This window comes from Bemisia tabaci, chromosome 6 (genome assembly GCF_918797505.1).
Source record: "Bemisia tabaci chromosome 6, PGI_BMITA_v3".
Taxonomy (NCBI): Eukaryota; Metazoa; Arthropoda; class Insecta; order Hemiptera; family Aleyrodidae; genus Bemisia; species Bemisia tabaci.
The window spans coordinates 31,227,054-31,246,453 of NC_092798.1; the positions used below are offsets into that span (position 1 = coordinate 31,227,054).

At 41.8% G+C, this 19,400-nt stretch overlaps 1 protein-coding gene across 3 annotated transcripts in view; it reads right to left on the reverse strand.

Annotated features, from left to right (window-relative positions):
• The window catches only part of LOC109044016 (protein C-ets-1), a 247,304-nt gene that overhangs the window by 171,445 nt on the left and 56,459 nt on the right, over positions 1–19,400 (reverse strand). Inside the window, exons 1-2 of one of the 3 annotated variants that reach the window (XM_019061489.2) lie at positions 9,888–10,122; positions 289–734 (exon numbers count right to left, since the gene is read on the reverse strand). The exons of the other annotated variants lie outside the window; for them this stretch is intronic. Of the exons in view, the coding sequence (XP_018917034.1) occupies positions 289–378 (90 nt within the window). The 5' untranslated portion in view covers positions 379–734; positions 9,888–10,122. Of the gene's footprint in view, positions 1–288; positions 735–9,887; positions 10,123–19,400 lie in introns of those variants that run through there. 3 annotated transcript variants of the gene reach the window in all.

Here is a 19,400-nt window from a genome sequence, read left to right on the forward strand (position 1 = left end):
CTCACTGGAAAAAAAACACATTGGATCGAGAGTCCAGGCTCTTAAAAACATCGACAAGAAAAAGTACTCTTGATTTAATCAGAATCTAGCTTAAATCAAGAACCAAGCCTCTTAATTTAAGCGGAGTTCGTTTTGATTCAAGCAAGAATCCGATTGAATCAAGAGTATTTTTTCCTGGCAATGTTTTCAAGAGTCTGGACTCTAGATCCAATGTGTTTTTTTCCAGTGCTGCCACGCATCGAGAGTAAAAAACAAACAATGAATAAGTAATGCAAAAAAGATACGAACCAAAACTTTCTCTTTTTTGACTACGTGAGATCCAGGTGCTCCATGAGACTCTCGAGGTATCGAGAGGATGGATTTATGGGTGCGAATCATGATGATTGTTTTTCCTTAAATTTCCACCATCATACAATAACGTTAAAATCCATGTCCGTGCACTAACGTAACACAGTATCTATCCATCCATTTTGAGCACTTGTCGAGATTTTCAATACAAGAACTTCGGCCGCAGTCCGAAAACGTGCTAGCGCTGGCACGTTTAACCGTATTCGCTTATCACTGATATCTTTGGTTTAGTTTGAACGCACTTTGATCATTTGTAAGTTGATCCGCACTTAAAATTAAATCAATGGAGCAGTCGAGAAAATTCGCAATTTAATTGGTGCCGGTTGAATATGATCACAGGTTTAAAAATTGGAGTTGATAACGTATAAATCTTAGGAAAATTCTGGCTGGAAAAAAAAAATAAGGGTGGCGTGAATGATCAAATGCAATGCGGAAGCCCAGTTTGACCAGGCTTGAGACGCAAAAACGAATCCTATTTACCATTTAAATGTAAACCAATAGAATTAATAGGATATAGACAAGTCCGAAAATTTAAGGATTCACCTTTCCCTTCAACTGACCGACGACAAAACTGTAGAGACGTAGAATTACTGAAAAACGATACGATTAAAATCAGACTTACGACGAAAAATAAAGAGACAAAAGAGGCTATGGTTCGAAAAAAATCTCAATCAACAGGTCACCTACAAGTCCTAGAACAGTCTTAAGCCTGGTTCTCGTCAAAATACTTGAGACTAGAGTGTCACGTAATGAATGGGCGCCTTAAGCCAAGAAAGTTGCTGAAAAGAGGAAAGAGACCTTGAGTTGCGGCTCTGAGTTAGGTTTGCTTAGGTTAAGCAACTAAACTAATCTACGACAATGCGTGAAGTATCACACGAAGCTGAAGGCGCTCCGAGTTGAAAAAGTTTTTAAGAAGTCTCAAGCTTCCAAAAACCCCAAGAGACGTGAGTGCGAAGTGAAATTAGCACCATAAAAGCGTGTGACACTCCGCAAAAAGAGAAGATTCCGCTCCATGATGGTTTAAGTCACTCCGCAAAGAAACCTAATTCCACTCCACGTTCATATCACTAAGGGGTTTTGGGCGCTATACAGACCCCGGCACTGTCTTTCATTCCAAAATGTTTCACGGTGATAGAGCTTTGTTTTATATCCGCGCGTAAAAGACTAGTTACCATCCTATGTCTTACATCACTCAGGGGTTTAGGGCGGTATAGACCCTGGCACCGACTTCCATTCCAAAATTATGAAGATGTTGCATGTGTGAGGAATTTGCGATTTGACTATTGATACGTATGTAAAAGTTGGCGAGAAACATGATGGTACCACTAGTTTTCTCTGAAATCAACTCCCAAGCTCAAAAAAAGCTTTCAAATGGAGGCCAAAATGGAGGGGATATCCCACCCTACCCTGAGAGTCCACGTATACGTCAAGACAAACTCTCCATGCAAAGATAGGGAGCAAATACATTGACAGGGTTGCCGTGTTTTCAGTTTTGGAGTTCCCAAATAAAGTGGCAGCTCTGTTAATGTATTTGCTCCGTATCTTTGCATGGAAAAATTGTCTTGATGTAGATGTGGACTCTCAAGGATAGCGTAGGATATCCCTTCCATATTGGCCTTAACTTGATAGCTTTTTTTGAGCTTAGGGGTTGATTTCATAGAAAATCAGTGGCACCATCGTGTTTCTCGCGAACTTATGAATAAGTATCAACAGTCAAATCGCAAATTCCTCACACATGCAACATCTCCATTATTCACGGTGAAAAAGCTTTCTTTCATTTCCGCGCGCTGACTGACGCGTCGTTATTCGGACTGATTACCATCCTACGTCCTTGAAACCCTACAGCATCAGAAATCTCAACGGGGCTCTAGCCAGAGCTGGATTTCATATCCCTCTCTAATTCGAATCTGCCTCATCTGCGTACTCGACCTCCTCCGTAGGAAGAACAAGGAGAGTACCATCTGCCAGACACTCGACAGACGAGCCGAGCCGAGCGGTGCACGGATGCATGCGGTGCGGTACCGAGTGCACCGCGGCTGCACCGGGCTCCGCGGCCAGACGAGACCGCGAACCCGCGGATCGAGTCGCGGTTTGGCGGGCTGGAGGCTGCTCGACGGCTCGGCTCCCACCTCCGCTTCCACACACTCGTTCATTCATTCCCTGCTCGCCTCGCTTCATTCATGAATATCCGAACCGCCTCCGTGAGCCAGCGCCGCCGCCACGCCGAGCTCCACAACGGAGAAATCTTTATTCGGTGCGGCTGGGCTGCTCCGAGCCCGGTGTCATATTTGATGCTCCTGGACCTATACTATCTTTGATTTCAGATCGCGCCAGGCTACTTTCATCGAGGTCCCCCCAAGAGATAGGATTTTTGATAACATGACGAGCGACCTGAGTAATCCGAAAGTCCGTGACAAAATTATTGCAAATGTACGAAAAGGTTGTTTCAAATCTTGTAAAATTGACGACAACTTCGGTTAAGGGCGTATGAAACTTCCAGTGTTTTTAAGCTTGTGCAACATAGCTTTTCAAATTACCTGAAATTGAAAGAATTTACAGGTACCTTCTCGAGGCAAATCTGATCTCATCACCAGAAAGGTTTGATATCTAGAAAATGTTGATTGAAAAGATGATTTTACAATCAAAACTTTAGGAAAACTGGCTTTCAATTCAATGTCACCTCTGGATTGCGAATTCCATTTCTTTCTCCTGTCTTCAAAGCTAAAAATTTTCCAAGGGATGAGGTTTGCAGAGCTTTCATTTCTTCTATTTAAATTGTCATTCCTGACGAAAGAATAACTGTTATTTTTAGTTATATTGGTCATTTTTACTCTTTAAAGTCATCAAACAGCAAAGCATTCTGAGATTATTTCTGGGTGAGTCTACCTTACTTGAGGGTGTGAACGCATCTGACTCATCATTAGCCTCCTCTGAACACTAATGGGGGCGAATCAATGATTAAGCAAACAATTGAGGAGTTTCTCAGTGTAACCACGTACAGCCTTTACACTGCTGCTAAGGTGTTTCATTTTCGCCTAGGCTATACATCGAGTTAAATACCCATGGATGTGAACAAATTTTACAGAAATTTTAGGAAAATTACGGAGAAAATTCGTTGAAAAAATCATATCCCTGACTCCCGCCTGGCTTTCTAGGAGTAGTGCGCTTGTGTGCACGATCTTAGCAGCATTGCAAAGGCTATCAAAAGAACACTACTCGACTGATACTGGACGATGGCCGAAGAGACTCACGGTGGATCGTTGCACAAAGCAAAGGACCGAGAATGGTAGCGTTTGAAATCGAGTCTCGAAAAACAATAGCGAGTGAAATGTTCGCCAGTGCGCCGAAACAGAGCGGGAAGATGCACGGGAAAAAATCGAGAGAAAATTGGATAATGGGCGAATCCGCACTCCGATGCAGGATAAAGGGCAGGTTGAAAAAAAAAAAACCCTGGGTGGTGAGAAGATTCGACGGGATTTAGGGGGTTGCCAAGTTTACGGATCCACTTGTTGCGGAGCGCTAATCCGCCCCCTTCCCCATCTGGCGACCCGCTACAGCTGTTGGGGATTTCTTATTATTGTCCCAAAACACGGCTCGAAACTGGGACTCCGGCTCCTGGCCCAGAAATCCGACTCCGTAACCTCTTTCAAGATGGTGCACTCACCCCCGCCCCCTCCCCCTCCCCGGGAACCAGCATCATCATCCCCCACAGCCGCAGTAAATCTTACGGAGCACGTCTCTGTTCGACGCACACTGTTTTTCTCACTGATCTCACTTCACACGCGCGTATAGTACTTCCACCACTAAATTAGGAGCTCCTTTCTTCGTCATCCCTTGCACCCGGGGAGGATATTTCACTCTTGCTACCACCATCAACCCGCTCCTTCGTCAAAATGAAGATGCACTCCTCCGATCTTGTCTACACACGAGCACTGATTTTCTCACGTCTCCTTCGCTAATAAACTTGCACTCTTTTCATATCCTCATCACTGGGCGTTTCTACTCTTATCTTGTAAAAACTATGTGCCATATTTCGGGAAGGAGGCCCTTTCATTTGAGTGCCCCTCTCATTTATGTTTCTGTATTTCTCCAAACTGGTCTAAAGTGGATCGTGAGCAGCAGAATGGATCCAACACGCACGACATATGATATTGTTTCGATGGTTGAATCTAATTAATAGGACGAGAATAATAATGTTTACTGAACACCATCGACCTTTTGAAAACACCATGACTTTTGTGCCTTTAATCTATCCGCAATTAAAAAAATGTACTGATTGTTTTACATGCATTGCCTGTACGACCGAGGAACCAGAAAGTAAGTAAGCCGAGGTGGCCTTGGCATCGCTAGGACACGATATGGATGACGCTATCATGTGTTCTTTCAGTGGGAACGCTTTGATTGATATTCACAGGTAAGAGAATGGTAACGATTACAGGATTCATCGCTGTTTTTGATTCACAAAAATCGAATGGATGCACGGGGAAAACTAAGAAAAAATGGCCAAAACTTGCGGGAAATACCGCAACCCCATGCTTTGTGGGTTGTGAAAATCGATTCATTTCTTTTCAAAATATTTAAGCTGAAACTTTCATTTAGCGAGTTCCACTCCGCAAATTTTGAAATACCGCAGTAAAAGGAAAAGGTCTGAAGTTTACTCGAGTGAAATTTTCATGAAAATATCAATTATTTCTCAAATGGTAGCAAAACATCCATCGATTACTGTAAAGTTTACTTGTGGGGTTCTTCATTGTCGACTGCTGCTGGCCAATACTTACAATTGATAGAGAAAGCGATAGACAAATAGAACATAGGGAGTATGGAGGTATCCTATAGGTTGAAATGGGTGGCTCCTATAGACTAAGGGAGAAAATGATGGACTAGCTATCGGGTCCCTCGTAGGTTGCCGTTACTTAGTCTATTACCTACCTTCTTTGTCCATGATACCACCCGCTTCCACCAATAGGACCCCCCATATCTCTTTTGTCTTCTTTGTCTATAGCTTTGCGTATCAATTTCAGAAATCGGCGCGCTGAGAAGTTACAGACATTGAACCCGAGCCTCGAATCCGTTTTTGGGCGCGAAAACCCTGTCCTTATGAGCAAGACTCGGAATTCGGCGCTTGTACCGTTGGGTCCAGTTGAGAAAAAAGCGGACAAGGGGCCGCGAAACGGCAACAGGGTGCATGACACTCCTCTCTGTGGGCCGCCCGAGATAAGCGGAGAGGGTGGATAGGGGGTGAGAAAGAGAGAGACGAGCATCCCTTAGCTCCGCGGAGGCCCCGTGTGAACCGGGGGCGCAACAGGTGGAGGGAGGCCAAGACCCTTCACCCTGCTCAAGTGTTTGATCTACTTTGTGCTGCGTAGCCTCTGTTTGCTGCAAATAGAAACTCACTGCCGCCGCTACTCATCAATGGGGCCCGCGAATGGATATGCTTGACCATTTCGGACGAGAGAGCAGGAGGGTGGGGCTGGGGGTTGGAAGAGGCAAATTCTCATTTTGAAAGAAAATTTTAACTTCCAACAGTGGAGATTTGGAGCTGGGAGCGATCCTATGAGAAATAACAGTGAGGATATCGATGGCAAAAGTTGGAAATGCGTGTCTAGGCTGCATCTTTTAAAACTCTCTGTTTCAGGTTTAATTCTTTTTAAAAGATGTTAATTCTAACATCTTTCTGTGAATATTTATGAAAAAAATGAGAAAATTTACAGAAGTTTTGGAAAATTGATCGTTGATCTGCTTTTAATGAAATGAAACCCGGGTCATCCAAAGTGGTCAAAATTCGAGAAGTCCCAATCAAAAAACTCATTTTTCGATTTAAAGACATTGAAATACTGCTTGTTGCACTATAAAAATGAACCACAAATTTCAACTTTGACTCTGTAACGAATAGAATGACAACGAGGCAAGTTTACATGTATTCTGAAATGCCCAGTAGTCACCTGATTTTTCGAGGTCTCAAAACCAAAAATGTCCTTGCTTTTCCCTGACTGCCGATGACATTCGGCATAAAATAACCCTGCAGAAGTTCATCTGGTACAAAACTCGAGATCTGCCGATCGATCACAAAGGTGCGACTGGAGCCATTAAATATATGACGAAATTAGATAATTCAAGGTTTCGTCAGTAACCAGAATCAAAAATTCCTTGCCTTCCTCTGTCCTCTCACAGTTTAGGATACGTTGCTGTTTTTTTTTCAAAAATTCCCTCCCTGAACAAGGCGAGGATCCGAAGAGTATTTTTTTTAACAAACAATGTTTACAAAAAATTCAACTTGAACTTGAAAAGTCGGATTACGTGCGAAAAAAGGAGAAATTAAATACAATGACGAATTAGAATCGCCGGCATTTAAACAACAACTGAGGCTGAAGATAATTATCTCGCACTTCAGTCACAATTACTCCTAATAATTCGACTACGAAAACTTAGGGTAAGTCCTTGAACGGAATTTAAGTTCCAAAAATAAAAGAAAAGTTAGTTGCTGACTCAGCTCAACCTGGTTGGTGCTGTATTTCAACAAAATCGGTGCTTTACAAATCCCACTTCTATTCCAAACACTGCGGTTAGTGTGTTATACCAATTTAATGGGTGAAAGCATGAATCTGGTCGGCATACAACACCAAGTTTATGAGTACACAATGCCAATTAGATGAATCCGGTGAAAATTAGACTTTCGTCAAAAAAGAACTCCAAAATTTTAGTTTAGTAGTAATATTTTTTCTGGCATTGTATTTTTTTTTCTGTTGGTATTATTTTGAATGTTCTTACGAGAAAATGTTTGCCAAGAAAGAAAATTGGGAGAGCTTTTTTCTACTTCTTTCCTAAATCAAAAGTTAAACAGTGCCTACGCGTGTTGGACGAGGAGGCGAAAAACACAGCTGGTGAGATCCGAGAAAAGAAGCTAAAGAATACGAGGAATTGAGAAGAACATGCAGAAAACGAAATATTAATAATGAAATATTAATGAGGAGCCAAATAACCTTGAGGGAGAAATTATAATGAATCGAGTGGACGTGAACGACGAGGAGCGTTTGACGACACGCTACTGTCGGCCGAGGGAGGGCAAAGAAGAAAGGTCGGCTCAAAACAACGAGATTTTATTTTTTAGCCCCTGAGAGAGAAAGACCAGATTGCACAGCCTCCTCCAAAGGAGCCGGCCGATGTTCGTTAATTTGAGGTTTGGCCTGGGGAGACTACATAGTTACGAAATCATAAAAACACGACCGCCAGGTTGCCAATTTATCTCGGGATTGATTCGCAGAGCCGATCTTCCGGAAAAAGACGGGTGTCAACACACGACCTACAGGTGTCATTTCTTAGATGATAGATTTCGGGATGAGTTAATAGCGTCGATAACGAATTCGTGTTTTGATTGTTAAATCTTTTGGATTATACTGGAAAAAAGACTCTTGGATTCTGAGTCCAGCAGACTCTTAAATAATTTGACATGAAAGAATACTCTTGATTCAATCGGATTTCTTGCTTGAATCAGAAAGAAATCCGCTCAAATTAGGAGGCTTGGCTCTTGATTCAAGCAAAAATCCGATTGAATCAAGGGTGTTTTTTCTTGTAAAATTATTTAAGAGTCTGGACTCGGGATCCAAGAGACTTTTTTTCTAGTGCAGAGTAAAAAATAAGAAAATAGATTCCTTACAAAAACGGACTGAGGTGAAACAACGGTATATACGTGAGCAAATATTCGTCAAAAGGATCTGCATGAAGTAGGAATTCCCTAAATGATTTTTTCTTGATTTCTTTTTCATTTGGCAACTCATAGAGGGTAACATAAGCGGATTCGTCTACAAGGTCTGAAGTTAGAATTACCTAAATGTTTTTTTTCAATTTCTTTTTCATTTGGCAACTCATGGAGGGTAGGTCAAACCGCTGGCTTTTGATTAATTTTCCACCCGTTTCTGTTTGGTCGCAAAAGAAACACTGAATAAGGAAACATAAGAAAATACCGCCTTTGATCCCAAAAGACTACACAGTCGGCGAATTCTCTCATGAGAGTGAAACGATTATCTCAGGGGAGTGGAAGGAGGGACACAGGTATGGATTGACTTGAACTTGAGAACTTTACCGAATCTCATTCGGAAAAGTTGATGAAATTCAAGAGAAAAAGAAGAAAGAATGATACAGAAGCTGTCTCGTGTTTGACTTTTCCTGGAACTTCAGTAAATGATAAATGTTAAATGATTGGCATGACATCACTCAACGCTGCCATGTAATCGAATGGATTAATTTTAGTCTAAGGTGGGGGAAAGAGGAGGAACTAACGTCAACATCCGCCAATTACGTATAAAATAAAGAGTAGGGGTAAATGCCAAGCCTGCTGTACAATAGCAATATCTCCTGGAAGGGAAAACCTGAATATTAGTTCTGAGATTATAAAAAATCTGGTTGCAAAGAGTACACGGGCGCTGACGGGGAAGACCTGAAAAAAGCCATTTTTGGTCCTTAAAAATAAACTTTGACAGGAGAGAGAGAAACATTAAAATTTCAAGTTGAAGAGCCCAGAATGAAAAAAAAAAACCAACTTTTCACTTCAAAACTCACTTTTTTACTAATCCCTCATAAAGACATGTGTAAAAAGCCCCAACGCAATGCACTACTACACTCTGACATGAGTTTGAATCTTCAGGTAGATACTGTCTTCTAGGAAGTATTGCCAATGCCAATAGACTTCGCATTGACAAATTATTCTGATGGTACACTAACATTAGCTAAATTCACCCAAACCCTGCGCTGTCAACAGAGAAAGCAGGACGAGATAATGTCCAAAACAGTATCAATACTTTTTGATAATTAAGTTGAGGAGAGATGAAGAAATCAAGGCTATCTAAAATCTAATGCAAGCTGTCAACGTTCTAATTGGAATGCGTTACGCTCAATGAGTAAATATTCGGATAAGACCGCACAAAAGCTATTGGTCCGGACGGAAACCTAACCTATAACCAGAGAAACTCACGATCAGTTCCCACTCTGCAAGGCCTTGATGGTTCGAGATAAGAACCGTTATGGTTTAGCTCGTGAATGGTTCCTTACGCAGTAAAAAATTCCGATTAGAAAATCGCTGGCATGATCACCTGATTAGCGTTTTAGAGCTATATTATAATAAAATCGACATGGTATGGTCCTGTTCAGACGTGCTCAACTTTTAAGAGAACGAAAGATATGACATAAATAATGTTGGGGCTCCAAAGAACGTCTGTTTCATCAGTTGTTAGGAGTCGCTACTGACCGATAAGAGGTCAAAAACAAAGAAAATCATCACGAGAGAGTGACCACCAGGGTACGAAACCGTATCTCACCGAATACCAGGGGCGCTCCGAAGTTCGCTGACTTTAATCCTACGATACCATCACAGCACACTTCGCATGGCAACAACCACACACGTGACACTCTTCGTCGAGAAATAAACACAACGAACCAAACCGCAGAAAAACTCCGAAACAGAACCGAACCACAGCGAGCGAACCGGGATTTCGAAAGCATCGAAAAAAGGCGCTTAAATCGGACACATTTGATCATTCACTTACACCACTTGAAAAATCCGCTGATTCAGAAACTAATCAGCTCGCGACGGAAAAAGGGGGGAAAACACTAGGGACTAGATGACGGGATTGAGCACTAAAGCGGTGGGCGCTGAACCGGGATTCGGGTGGGGACGAAAATACTGCAGTTTTGAATATTGCACGCCGAGGCGGTTATGCGAACGGGCGCAGAGGAGACGGCACAGGCTGAGAATGCGTCTTGGACACCACTAACCTCCGACGTCCACACACGGATCGGTCGGTCGGGCCAAGTTATGAATGAAACTTGTAAGACGCGAGTAAAAAAAGACGAGAGAGAGGGAGAGCGGCGCGAGCGGCGCATGGGAGCGAGAGAGACGCAGCGAGCCCGGTTCGGGGAAGGAGACCCGGGCTGGGGGGCCCGGCGGCGGGGAGGGGGGGCTCCGGCGGTGGGGGAACGCTGGAGTTGATATATGAATGAAAACTTGTTTTACGAAGCTTCCTCGGCCCCCCTTCCCACTCACAACGGCCGTTGCCGGTTGCTCCGACACGACACAAAAACCACGCAACTCCGCAGGAGTTGCAGGCACATTTGAGTGGTTTTGGACTGGTTTTTAGGGTTTTTTGGTGGAGGTGGCAACGGGGGCTCACACTCTCGCTGTTACTCGCTGACGCAGAGATAGACTTCGTCACAGGCAGAGCGAGCGTCTGTGCGCCGTCCCTTGCTCTGGACCGCAGCCGCAGACTCGGAGCCAACGTTCGGCTCTTCCAGGAGGATTACGCCTGTTAACTTGGTCTCAGGCATGGTTGCCGCTCCCCCTGGACAATGGGAGAGTTCCCTCCGTCTTCCCGGAAAATCTGGCGGTTTTCCCGAGAGATCTGGCATGGCGTCTCGTTGGGATGGAATTTGATTCTTCCTGATCGACTTATACCACCGGTGATGACGGGAGATTGACGAGGTGGGATATTTTACGGTTCCTGAAAATCAAAACTAGGTCACGTGTTTTAGAATCGTTTTTCGATGGCAGAATTTAAAAAATGATGGACGCCAACTTTCGGCATCCGATGACGATGTGGTTCGTCCTTCAAACAATAGACGACAATGCTCTTGGTGTTGGTACCGTGGTACCTCTAAGCAAACCCTGGTATCTTCCATCTTAACAAGGCATCAATCATATTGTGCGGTAGCGGAACCTTGGCACATTCTATTTGACACTGATTTATGAGATCAATGTGGAGGAAACCTTGGTTTGCATCGACAAGGTGCGGATAACATCTTCGATTATGTTTTCCTGGAGGGTATGTCAATATTATGTCCGCCAACATTTGACATAGAGAATCTGACTTTTGGACGGAATGCATCGGTATTTGTTTGGCTACATGCTCCGCATGTGAAACCGACTCTTTTTTTTTTTTTTTTTTTAACAAAAATCAAAAGTTTACTCAGCCTTGCGGCAAGGTTTTGTTTTAAAAAAGACCAAAAGGGTCACAGTTTGGCAGGAGTTAGGTTTTAGAACTTGTCGAAGAGAGGAAAGAAAACGAAGGATGGACTTGACGGTCAAGTGGAGACAGTCGATGAAATTACCAAGAGCTGCTTTCAAAACTTCGGAGTTTTTAGACAATAATTTATTTTGTTCAGATTTATGACCAATCTGAAATGACCACGATGAAGAGCAGAAACGCGCGATTTTCTTATGAAAGCCCGAGATAGTAGGTAAAAATACTTTAAAACGGAGCGGAGCATTGCGAGTTCACGCCTTGCAGCGTCGCGCCTTCAATTTTGCAGGTACAACACGGACATCCATCGATACGAATAGTTGTATCTCTGCGCCGTCATCTGCGCGCGGAGCTTTGCGAGTTCACGCCTAGCGCCATCGCGCCTTCAATTTTGTAGACGCAACACGGACATCCATCGAGTACGAATAGTTGTATCTCTGCGCCGTCATCAGCGCGCGGAGCTTTGCGAGTTCACGCCTAGCACCATCGCGCCTTCAATTTTGCAGATACAACACGGACATCCATCGAGTGCGAATAGTTGTATCTCTGCGCCGTCATCAGCGCGCGGAGCTTTGCGAGTTCACGCCTAGCACCATCGCGCCTTCAATTTTGCAGATACAACACGGACATCCATTGAGTACGAATAGTTGTACCTCTGCGCCGTCATCAACGCGCGTATTTCTCTTGCTCTATTTCCATATTATCTTTGTTTCTTTTGTCTTATTTGCAGCGGTGCTTCAAAGGCTACGTGAACAACTCAGCCGATGATGCATGCGAGTGATCAGCAAGTTCATTGGACCTGATTTAGATGGAAAGAAACCACGTTATATCCAGGAGGAAAAATAAATTAAGGGTATTTTATTTTTATTCCTGTCAAAAATCCATGTCAAAAAGAATATCTTGACTATCAAAATCGGCGTTGAACTATACTGTCATGCTAGGGAAGAACGCCGCATGAACCTCGATGCGTTGCCAAATTCCCTTTGATAAAATACGAACTTATCGGGGAAGTTGTAAATATTTTTTTTCAAATTCTTCAGACTATTTTGTTCTCAATTATATCTAAATTATCTGAAAATTGCAAGAAAAATATGCATAAATTTCGTCAAAAACACATGCTTCCTTCGAGGAAATTTGGCAACCCTCGCGTGTTCATACGGCGTTTCTCCTTAACACGGCAGTATAACTCTGACATTGACTCTTAATATAAGTATCTCTACAAGGAGTACAAGGACCATACTAGTAATGGGATTATGATATTGAGTAACTTAATAATTTTTCCACACTGGAAAAAAAAACACGCTTGGACCTAGAGTCCAGACTCTTGAAAACATTGACAAGAAAAAATACTCTCTGATTCAATCGGATTTTAGCTTGAATCAAAAGGAAATCCGCTTCATTTAAGAGACTGGGTCCTTGATTTAAGCAAAAATCCGATTGAATCAAGAGTATTAGCGGCTCTGGTGCTTGCACTAGAGCTGCTATTCCGGACGGTCCCAGCTGGGGAGTATCAATGCAGCATGTTACATTGTAGAGACCGCGCGTTGGTTGATGGGAATCGGCGCCATTTTCGGCTATGTTCCTTGTCATGACTTTATTTTATTGCATACTGTTTTATTGTTAGTCAATGCTATGTTGTGTATTGTATTTTTGGAATCATGGTGATACAGTCAATAATTCAAAACTTGTTTGTGCTTTTATCTCGTGATGGAAAAAATGTACTTTACGTTCAAAATTTGAAAATTTGAATTTTAAAGTTTTCGCGGTTAAGGAAGCTTTAACCACTGGGTTGGAGCTTCCTAGTTAATTACTCGATATCAGCTGATAGCAAACAAAGGTTACCAGGGAAACCGTAAACGTCTAACAACTATCGTGGCCATTGGGGCGATTATTGAAATGATATCGACTGTATGTCGCCGCTTACGACAGGACATAGCCCTATCTTAACTGTGTAATATATCGCAATTCGATATTGTTTTGATTTTTAAAAGGAGCAATTCATTCATACAGTTCCGATTAGTTTTGGCGAACGGGCCCTTAACCTACGGCACTCGGCTCATGGGAATTTTTTAACTTGTCCTGGACGGACTCGTCTGTAGCGCCTCGTTCTTCGTTGTGTGTGTGATTTCGTGAAGAAGTTTCTATGGCAATTTGCTTTTATTTGTGAGCTGTTTTTTCCATTCCGGGAACATATTTATTGAAAACGGCGACTTTTTCAACAGTCCTATTTTTATCTACAACATCTAAGTGGCCCTTCATAATCATTTAATTTTGGCCCCTGGCCAGAAAAAGGTTCGGAAATTGCAGTGATTTTGCCGAAAATGCTGAAGTAAGTAAATTTGGGCATTTTTTTTTCCTTCTTCAAACTCTGTGGAGAAGCACTTCTCCTCCAGTACATCTATTTTTTTACTTATCTCTCGCAAGGTACATTTACAGAAGGTGTGTTCCAGTATTAACAGTTCAGATTCGTGGTTTTTTTATTATAACGCTTATTTCGGAAAGCAATTATTACATTGTTCAATTCTACTGACTTTCAACACTCGATTATACTCCCGGCAAATTCTGCAGCAGCGTTTCAAATGTTGACTCTAATGCTTCCAACAGCCATCCGATGTCTAAGGGTTTATCCCTAGATTTAGGGATTTTCCGGAATTTCCAGGGATTTAGGGATTTTTCAGGAAATCTAGGGATTTTTTTTTGATGAGGTAAAGTTACCAAAAATCAACTTTTTAACCTCAATTCTAGCTTCGACAATCGAAAACATTTTTTCATCTATATTTTGTAGGCCTTTTTGGCAACACTATTTTCCCCGCAAATAAGCCGGAAATTAAAACGATTGCGTCCTTCGATGTACTTGACATTCAACTGCATTCAACCTGTTAATAATAAGAAATCAACTAATATTCTTTCATTTTATTGGTCTGGATTAGCACTGCTTTCAGAGAGCGCCAAAATTCAAACGAGCCAATCAGATTTAAATATTGCAAATCGCTACATCGAATGACATCATGATTCTTCGTTAAAAATGGCGCTTTTTGCAAAATCTAGGGATTTTTTAAGTATATTTGAGCAAATCTGGGGATTTAGGGATTTTTAGCGAAATCTAGGCATTTTTTTTCTTCCCCGCTAGGGATTTAATATCGGAAGACTGGCTTCCAGTATCGTAGCGTTGATCGTCGCTGATGTCGAAATGGAACCTAATGCCGGACTTACTGTAACACCTCCATTCCTCAATTCCGGTGAGGAATACGTCTCTACCCTTAACTCAATATAAATATACAAATTGATAAGTGAGTGCTTTAGTCTCCTGAAAACAGAATTGCGAAACTTAAAATTGGAGAAAAATGATGAGTAAATGAAAAAATGGAACCAATTGATGGGATATGTCGCATGCCATTCTGACACAAAATATGGCGTCTATCGAATCACCTTAACTAAATAAAATAACCAAATTTTCAACTCTCAAACTATCAACTATCAACTATCAAATTTCAAACTATCAAAATTTCCAACAATGACAAAAATGATTGTAATATACCTATAATGTAATGAAATATACACGCTCTAATCATTTAATTTGTATTACCTTTATGTTATGTACCTACATGTTATACTATTTTTATAATAAATTTTGCCAACATGCTTTTCAATTCAGTCTACAACATTTCATTCCGACGTGGCAATAATGATTTATAATGCCCCTAATCCATTAAAATGAATTACAATAGTAATGCCGCATTATAATGTCGTATTATACATCGCAACGATTCATGTCCTACTGATTATTGATTATTGTAAGATGAATTCTGTTTTCTCTGATTGTATGTTTCATACGTGCGAAGCAAGTACGGGTCACTAGAAACGTGGTTCGTACGGGTGGCTGATGAAATTGATCTTCGAATACCTTTTGATGAGCTAGGGAAATGGAACCATCTGCATCTCATGGACAATAAATAGTTGCCGTAATTAAGGTCATCCCGTGATTAAGGTGCCGTGATTTAAGTCATAAATTCTTCATCTAATTCTTGATTCATCTCCAAAATGTCTGCTAAAGCTTTCATGCGCTTCTCCTTGTATGCATGAATGAGCAAATTGGGTATCGAACAAGCGGACACTTTTTGAAAATTCAGATGATTCTGGACAATATCGTACAGAAGTCCACGAGCTGCAGATAGAACCATTACCTCTAGCTCATCAAAAGTTATTCGAAGATCATTCAACAACCTCTTTGACAAGTTGCAAAAACTTTTCGTTAACAATAGTGTCACACGGTACTAGGAATATTTACTATATTAACGAACCTTATATTTCCCTGACTCAGTCCTAAATTATAGAAGTATGCGTTACTTTTCCAGCAATCCAAAAAAACAATTATACAAAAAACCAATACCTACACTTTCAGATATAAAAATGCAAATTTTTTGCAGCCTCGCTAAACGACTTATCAACCAGAGATTTTTTAGGAAGCGGACCTCCAAAGAGCTTTCAAAATTAAAAGTATACAACAAGTGATAATGCCATGTATTCGCCATATCAAAGCCCAATACACATTTATACACCGGCTACGTAAATCTGCTAAGTTACAAAACATGAATCGACAGTTGTCGGATTGTACATCAATGACAAAATGTGTCTAGGCCCTCATTCTTGACTACAACTACTGCCCCCAGAGCCGCTCTCCGACGCCAATGCGTTGGAGCTTCCTGCTTGTTTTTTCTTGTCATTGTTTTCAAGAGTCTGGACTCTCGATCCAAGCGGTTTTTTTTTCCCAGTGAATATTTTTCCTAGGTTCGCAAGTGGGATTATTCCCTGGGACAAACCCCGTTAAAACGTCGCGTGCACTGAAAAAAAATTCTCGGCGTTTTTACCAAGATCCGTTGGCACCTTTACCATCTCACTTTTCTCACCAATTATTGGTAATTTTACCATGACGGACTGGTAAGCGTACCTTAAAACCGGTATTTTTACTGTTTTTTTCACGTAAGAATACCACTTTTAGTGGTAATCAATTCCTGGTAACTCTGTCATTTTATCTCGGTAATTTTACGACAGTCGATAAAAAATATTGGCGCTTATACCAAGGTCCAGTAAAATTACCGAGAAAGTTCAATAATTTTACCGAGATTTCTCGGTAAAATTGCCAATTCCACAAATGGTAATTTTACCAAGAAAAAACTGGGATCAAATAGAACCCTGAATTCTTGGTAATTTTACCATTTTCTCAGTAAATACACCGAGATTTTTTTTTCAGCGTGGAGACAAGGCCTCAGTGTGAGAACATTGTGAGCAGTCCATCATCGCAGGTCCTGATCTTCCCCAACTGACCGTGAAGTCAGCTGGGGTTAACGCGCCCGCACCAAGACAAGGCGAGCATCGCACCGGAGCTGGAGGACGTGTTTACACAATCCTGGATTCTGTCGCTCCTACTGGCGTGAGAAAAAGACACGTTGTTGCGTATGCGTTGCTCATTCATAACTCCATCAATGAGTGTTTCATTGGGAGGACTCAGCCTCGGGAGTGGGTCCCTTGGGCTGCGGGGGTAATAAATTTACTCGACCAATGAGACAAGTTGTAAACACATTTCGGAGCTCTCGAGCCTGTGCTCCAGTTCAACTTGAAGTTCCCAGATAAACGGGAGGCTTAGCTCAGCACACCAGGAGAAAACTACTGAGGAGCCGAGACTCCATCTGCGGTTGACATCAATTAGTACACCTGAATGGGACTTCAATTACTAATTTCAATTTTATCCAAAAGCATTAAGAACATTGATGAATTTTTATGCTCGAATCTGCTTACCATTTGAAAAGCACAAAGGGTCTTTAAACATGTTTTGTGAGGTTCAAATACAATGTACCAGCTGAAATCTCATATAGAATAGTTGCCAATATTGAAAATAGTAGCTAATGTCTCAACATACTGAAAGCTCAACGTTCATTCTTCCTTCCTCAACTATGTTTTAAATAGAGAACAAATAGTCATTCAAAATATGTTTAATCTTATAATCGATCCTATTAGCTTCAAAAAAATCTCATTATTCCTAAGAATCTTACACAACGAGAATGTCTTAAAGTAGAAGCCTAAAAACCAGTCAATGAGCCCTACCAAAAAGTTTTGAATAAAAAATTTGCAGACCCTAAAGGGCTTTCTTTATTTTTAAAATTCCCTAAAAGTGCCCGGTTTCCTAAGTCCTTGCAACTGAGTACTGACAAACACACCTCATCCAAATAATGCAAGGACATTTTCGATCGAATATTAACGGCAGAAGGTTCAGGGGGCTAATTGTTGAAATTGATAGACACAGCTTTAGACAAACAAGACATAAGGAGTAAGGAGCAGTCCTGTGGGTTGAAACTTGTGGTTCTTATAGACTAAGGGAGTCAATGTAGGACTACCTAAAAGGTCTCTCCTGGGTTGCCTTTAGTTACTCCATCACCTATACCCTCTTTGTCCATTTCAACCAACTGCTTCCACCAATAGGATGCACTCATATATACCTTTTGTCTTCTTTGTCTATAGCTTCGTCTATAAATGTCAACAATCAGCCCGCTGTTCTAGCCCACGGTCAATTTCCTAATTTTTCCTGGTCGTATATTTCCCATGGCTCTCCATCTTTGATGAAAACATTTTCAATTTAAGTTGCGATTCGTGTTTCGTACACAGGTCGATCACTCCAAAAAAGATTCGCAGTTACTCCTACGAAATTGATTTAAACTAGCGAGTGCGTGCGCTCAACTTCTTAATATACGGAGAAACGCGATGCACCTTAACACGGGCGCGAAGGGGTGTTCGGGTGGTGTTCAGTTATCGACCCATCATCGCATCGGTAGCTGTCGGGCGCGAGGAGCCGGGCAGCAACCAGCTGATTGTAACCTACTGATACAAAAACACGTCTAGTTCATTGTTTGATCGCTACATCTCCAGTGCATCCCGCTCGCTATGGCTATGCCTCGGATCCTCGGTGGCTGCGGCCCTCCGCCTCGGCCGACCACCTGATGACGTCACGCCCTGGTCAATGGTCACCTCTGCAGCCTCCGCAACTTCCCAGACGATCCGCTCCGTCCCTCTAATCGGTCTTTGGTCTTAGCCACAGCCCCGTTGCCTTGTCGAACGCCCCATTCGAAATGAATCGGCGCAGCCTAGAGTACCTACATACGGGAGAGTATTGCCACTTCAATCTATTTACTACAGAGAGAGAGAGGCAGAAAAATGAATGGTGTGGCATCCTTCATGTGTTGTTAGTTAAACTTGGGGCTGACAGTCCAAAATTCGTGATACAACTATTTCGACTTCTGAGAGCCCAAATTGCATAGCCGCCAAAATGAAGGCTGTTACAGCTTTCATGCGTTGATTTTTACGAACTATTCGATTTTGAAATGTTCCAAATGGTTCATCGAATGTGGGCAATTACAGGAAAGTTGGGTCGTATATTAACCCACTGCGCACTTAGCTTTCTGCATATTTTTCTCAATAGATCCGTGTCTCATTTTTGTTTCTGTGGTCAGAAATGTGTAAAACAAATGTAATTGTGAAACAAAGGGCGGAGACTTATCGTAGCTTTTGAAAAGTCTGTAAGTTTCTTCAAATGAATGGATATTCTCGTGAATTTCCCTTAGAGGCTAGGACAAACACGCAATAAAGAGAATAATTGGTATGAATTGATTCTTTTACGCAAGATTAGCTTCAAAATGTACGCTAATTTAAGGCCTTAACGTAAAGGATATTAACACTTTTATGCAAAAAGAAAGTGACGGGCATGGATGGGATTTGTGGATAAATCTGTGAGCGCACCACTTGAAACTGTTTTTCGCCTAGTGCTTAATGGTATGAAAGGTATAAAAACTATGCTATGAAGCGCATGACCTCTATTAAACTTGCAAAAGAAGTATTTAATATACAGGGTTATTCAAAAGTTACGCACCACTGGCCATAACTTTAGTTCTAATTACGATATCGATTTGCGGTTTGTGGCGTCCTTCCTCATATCGAGGGGGAAACTTTTTGAGGTACTTTTCAGTTCTTCAGCCCCCCAGGGGGAGGGGGGGC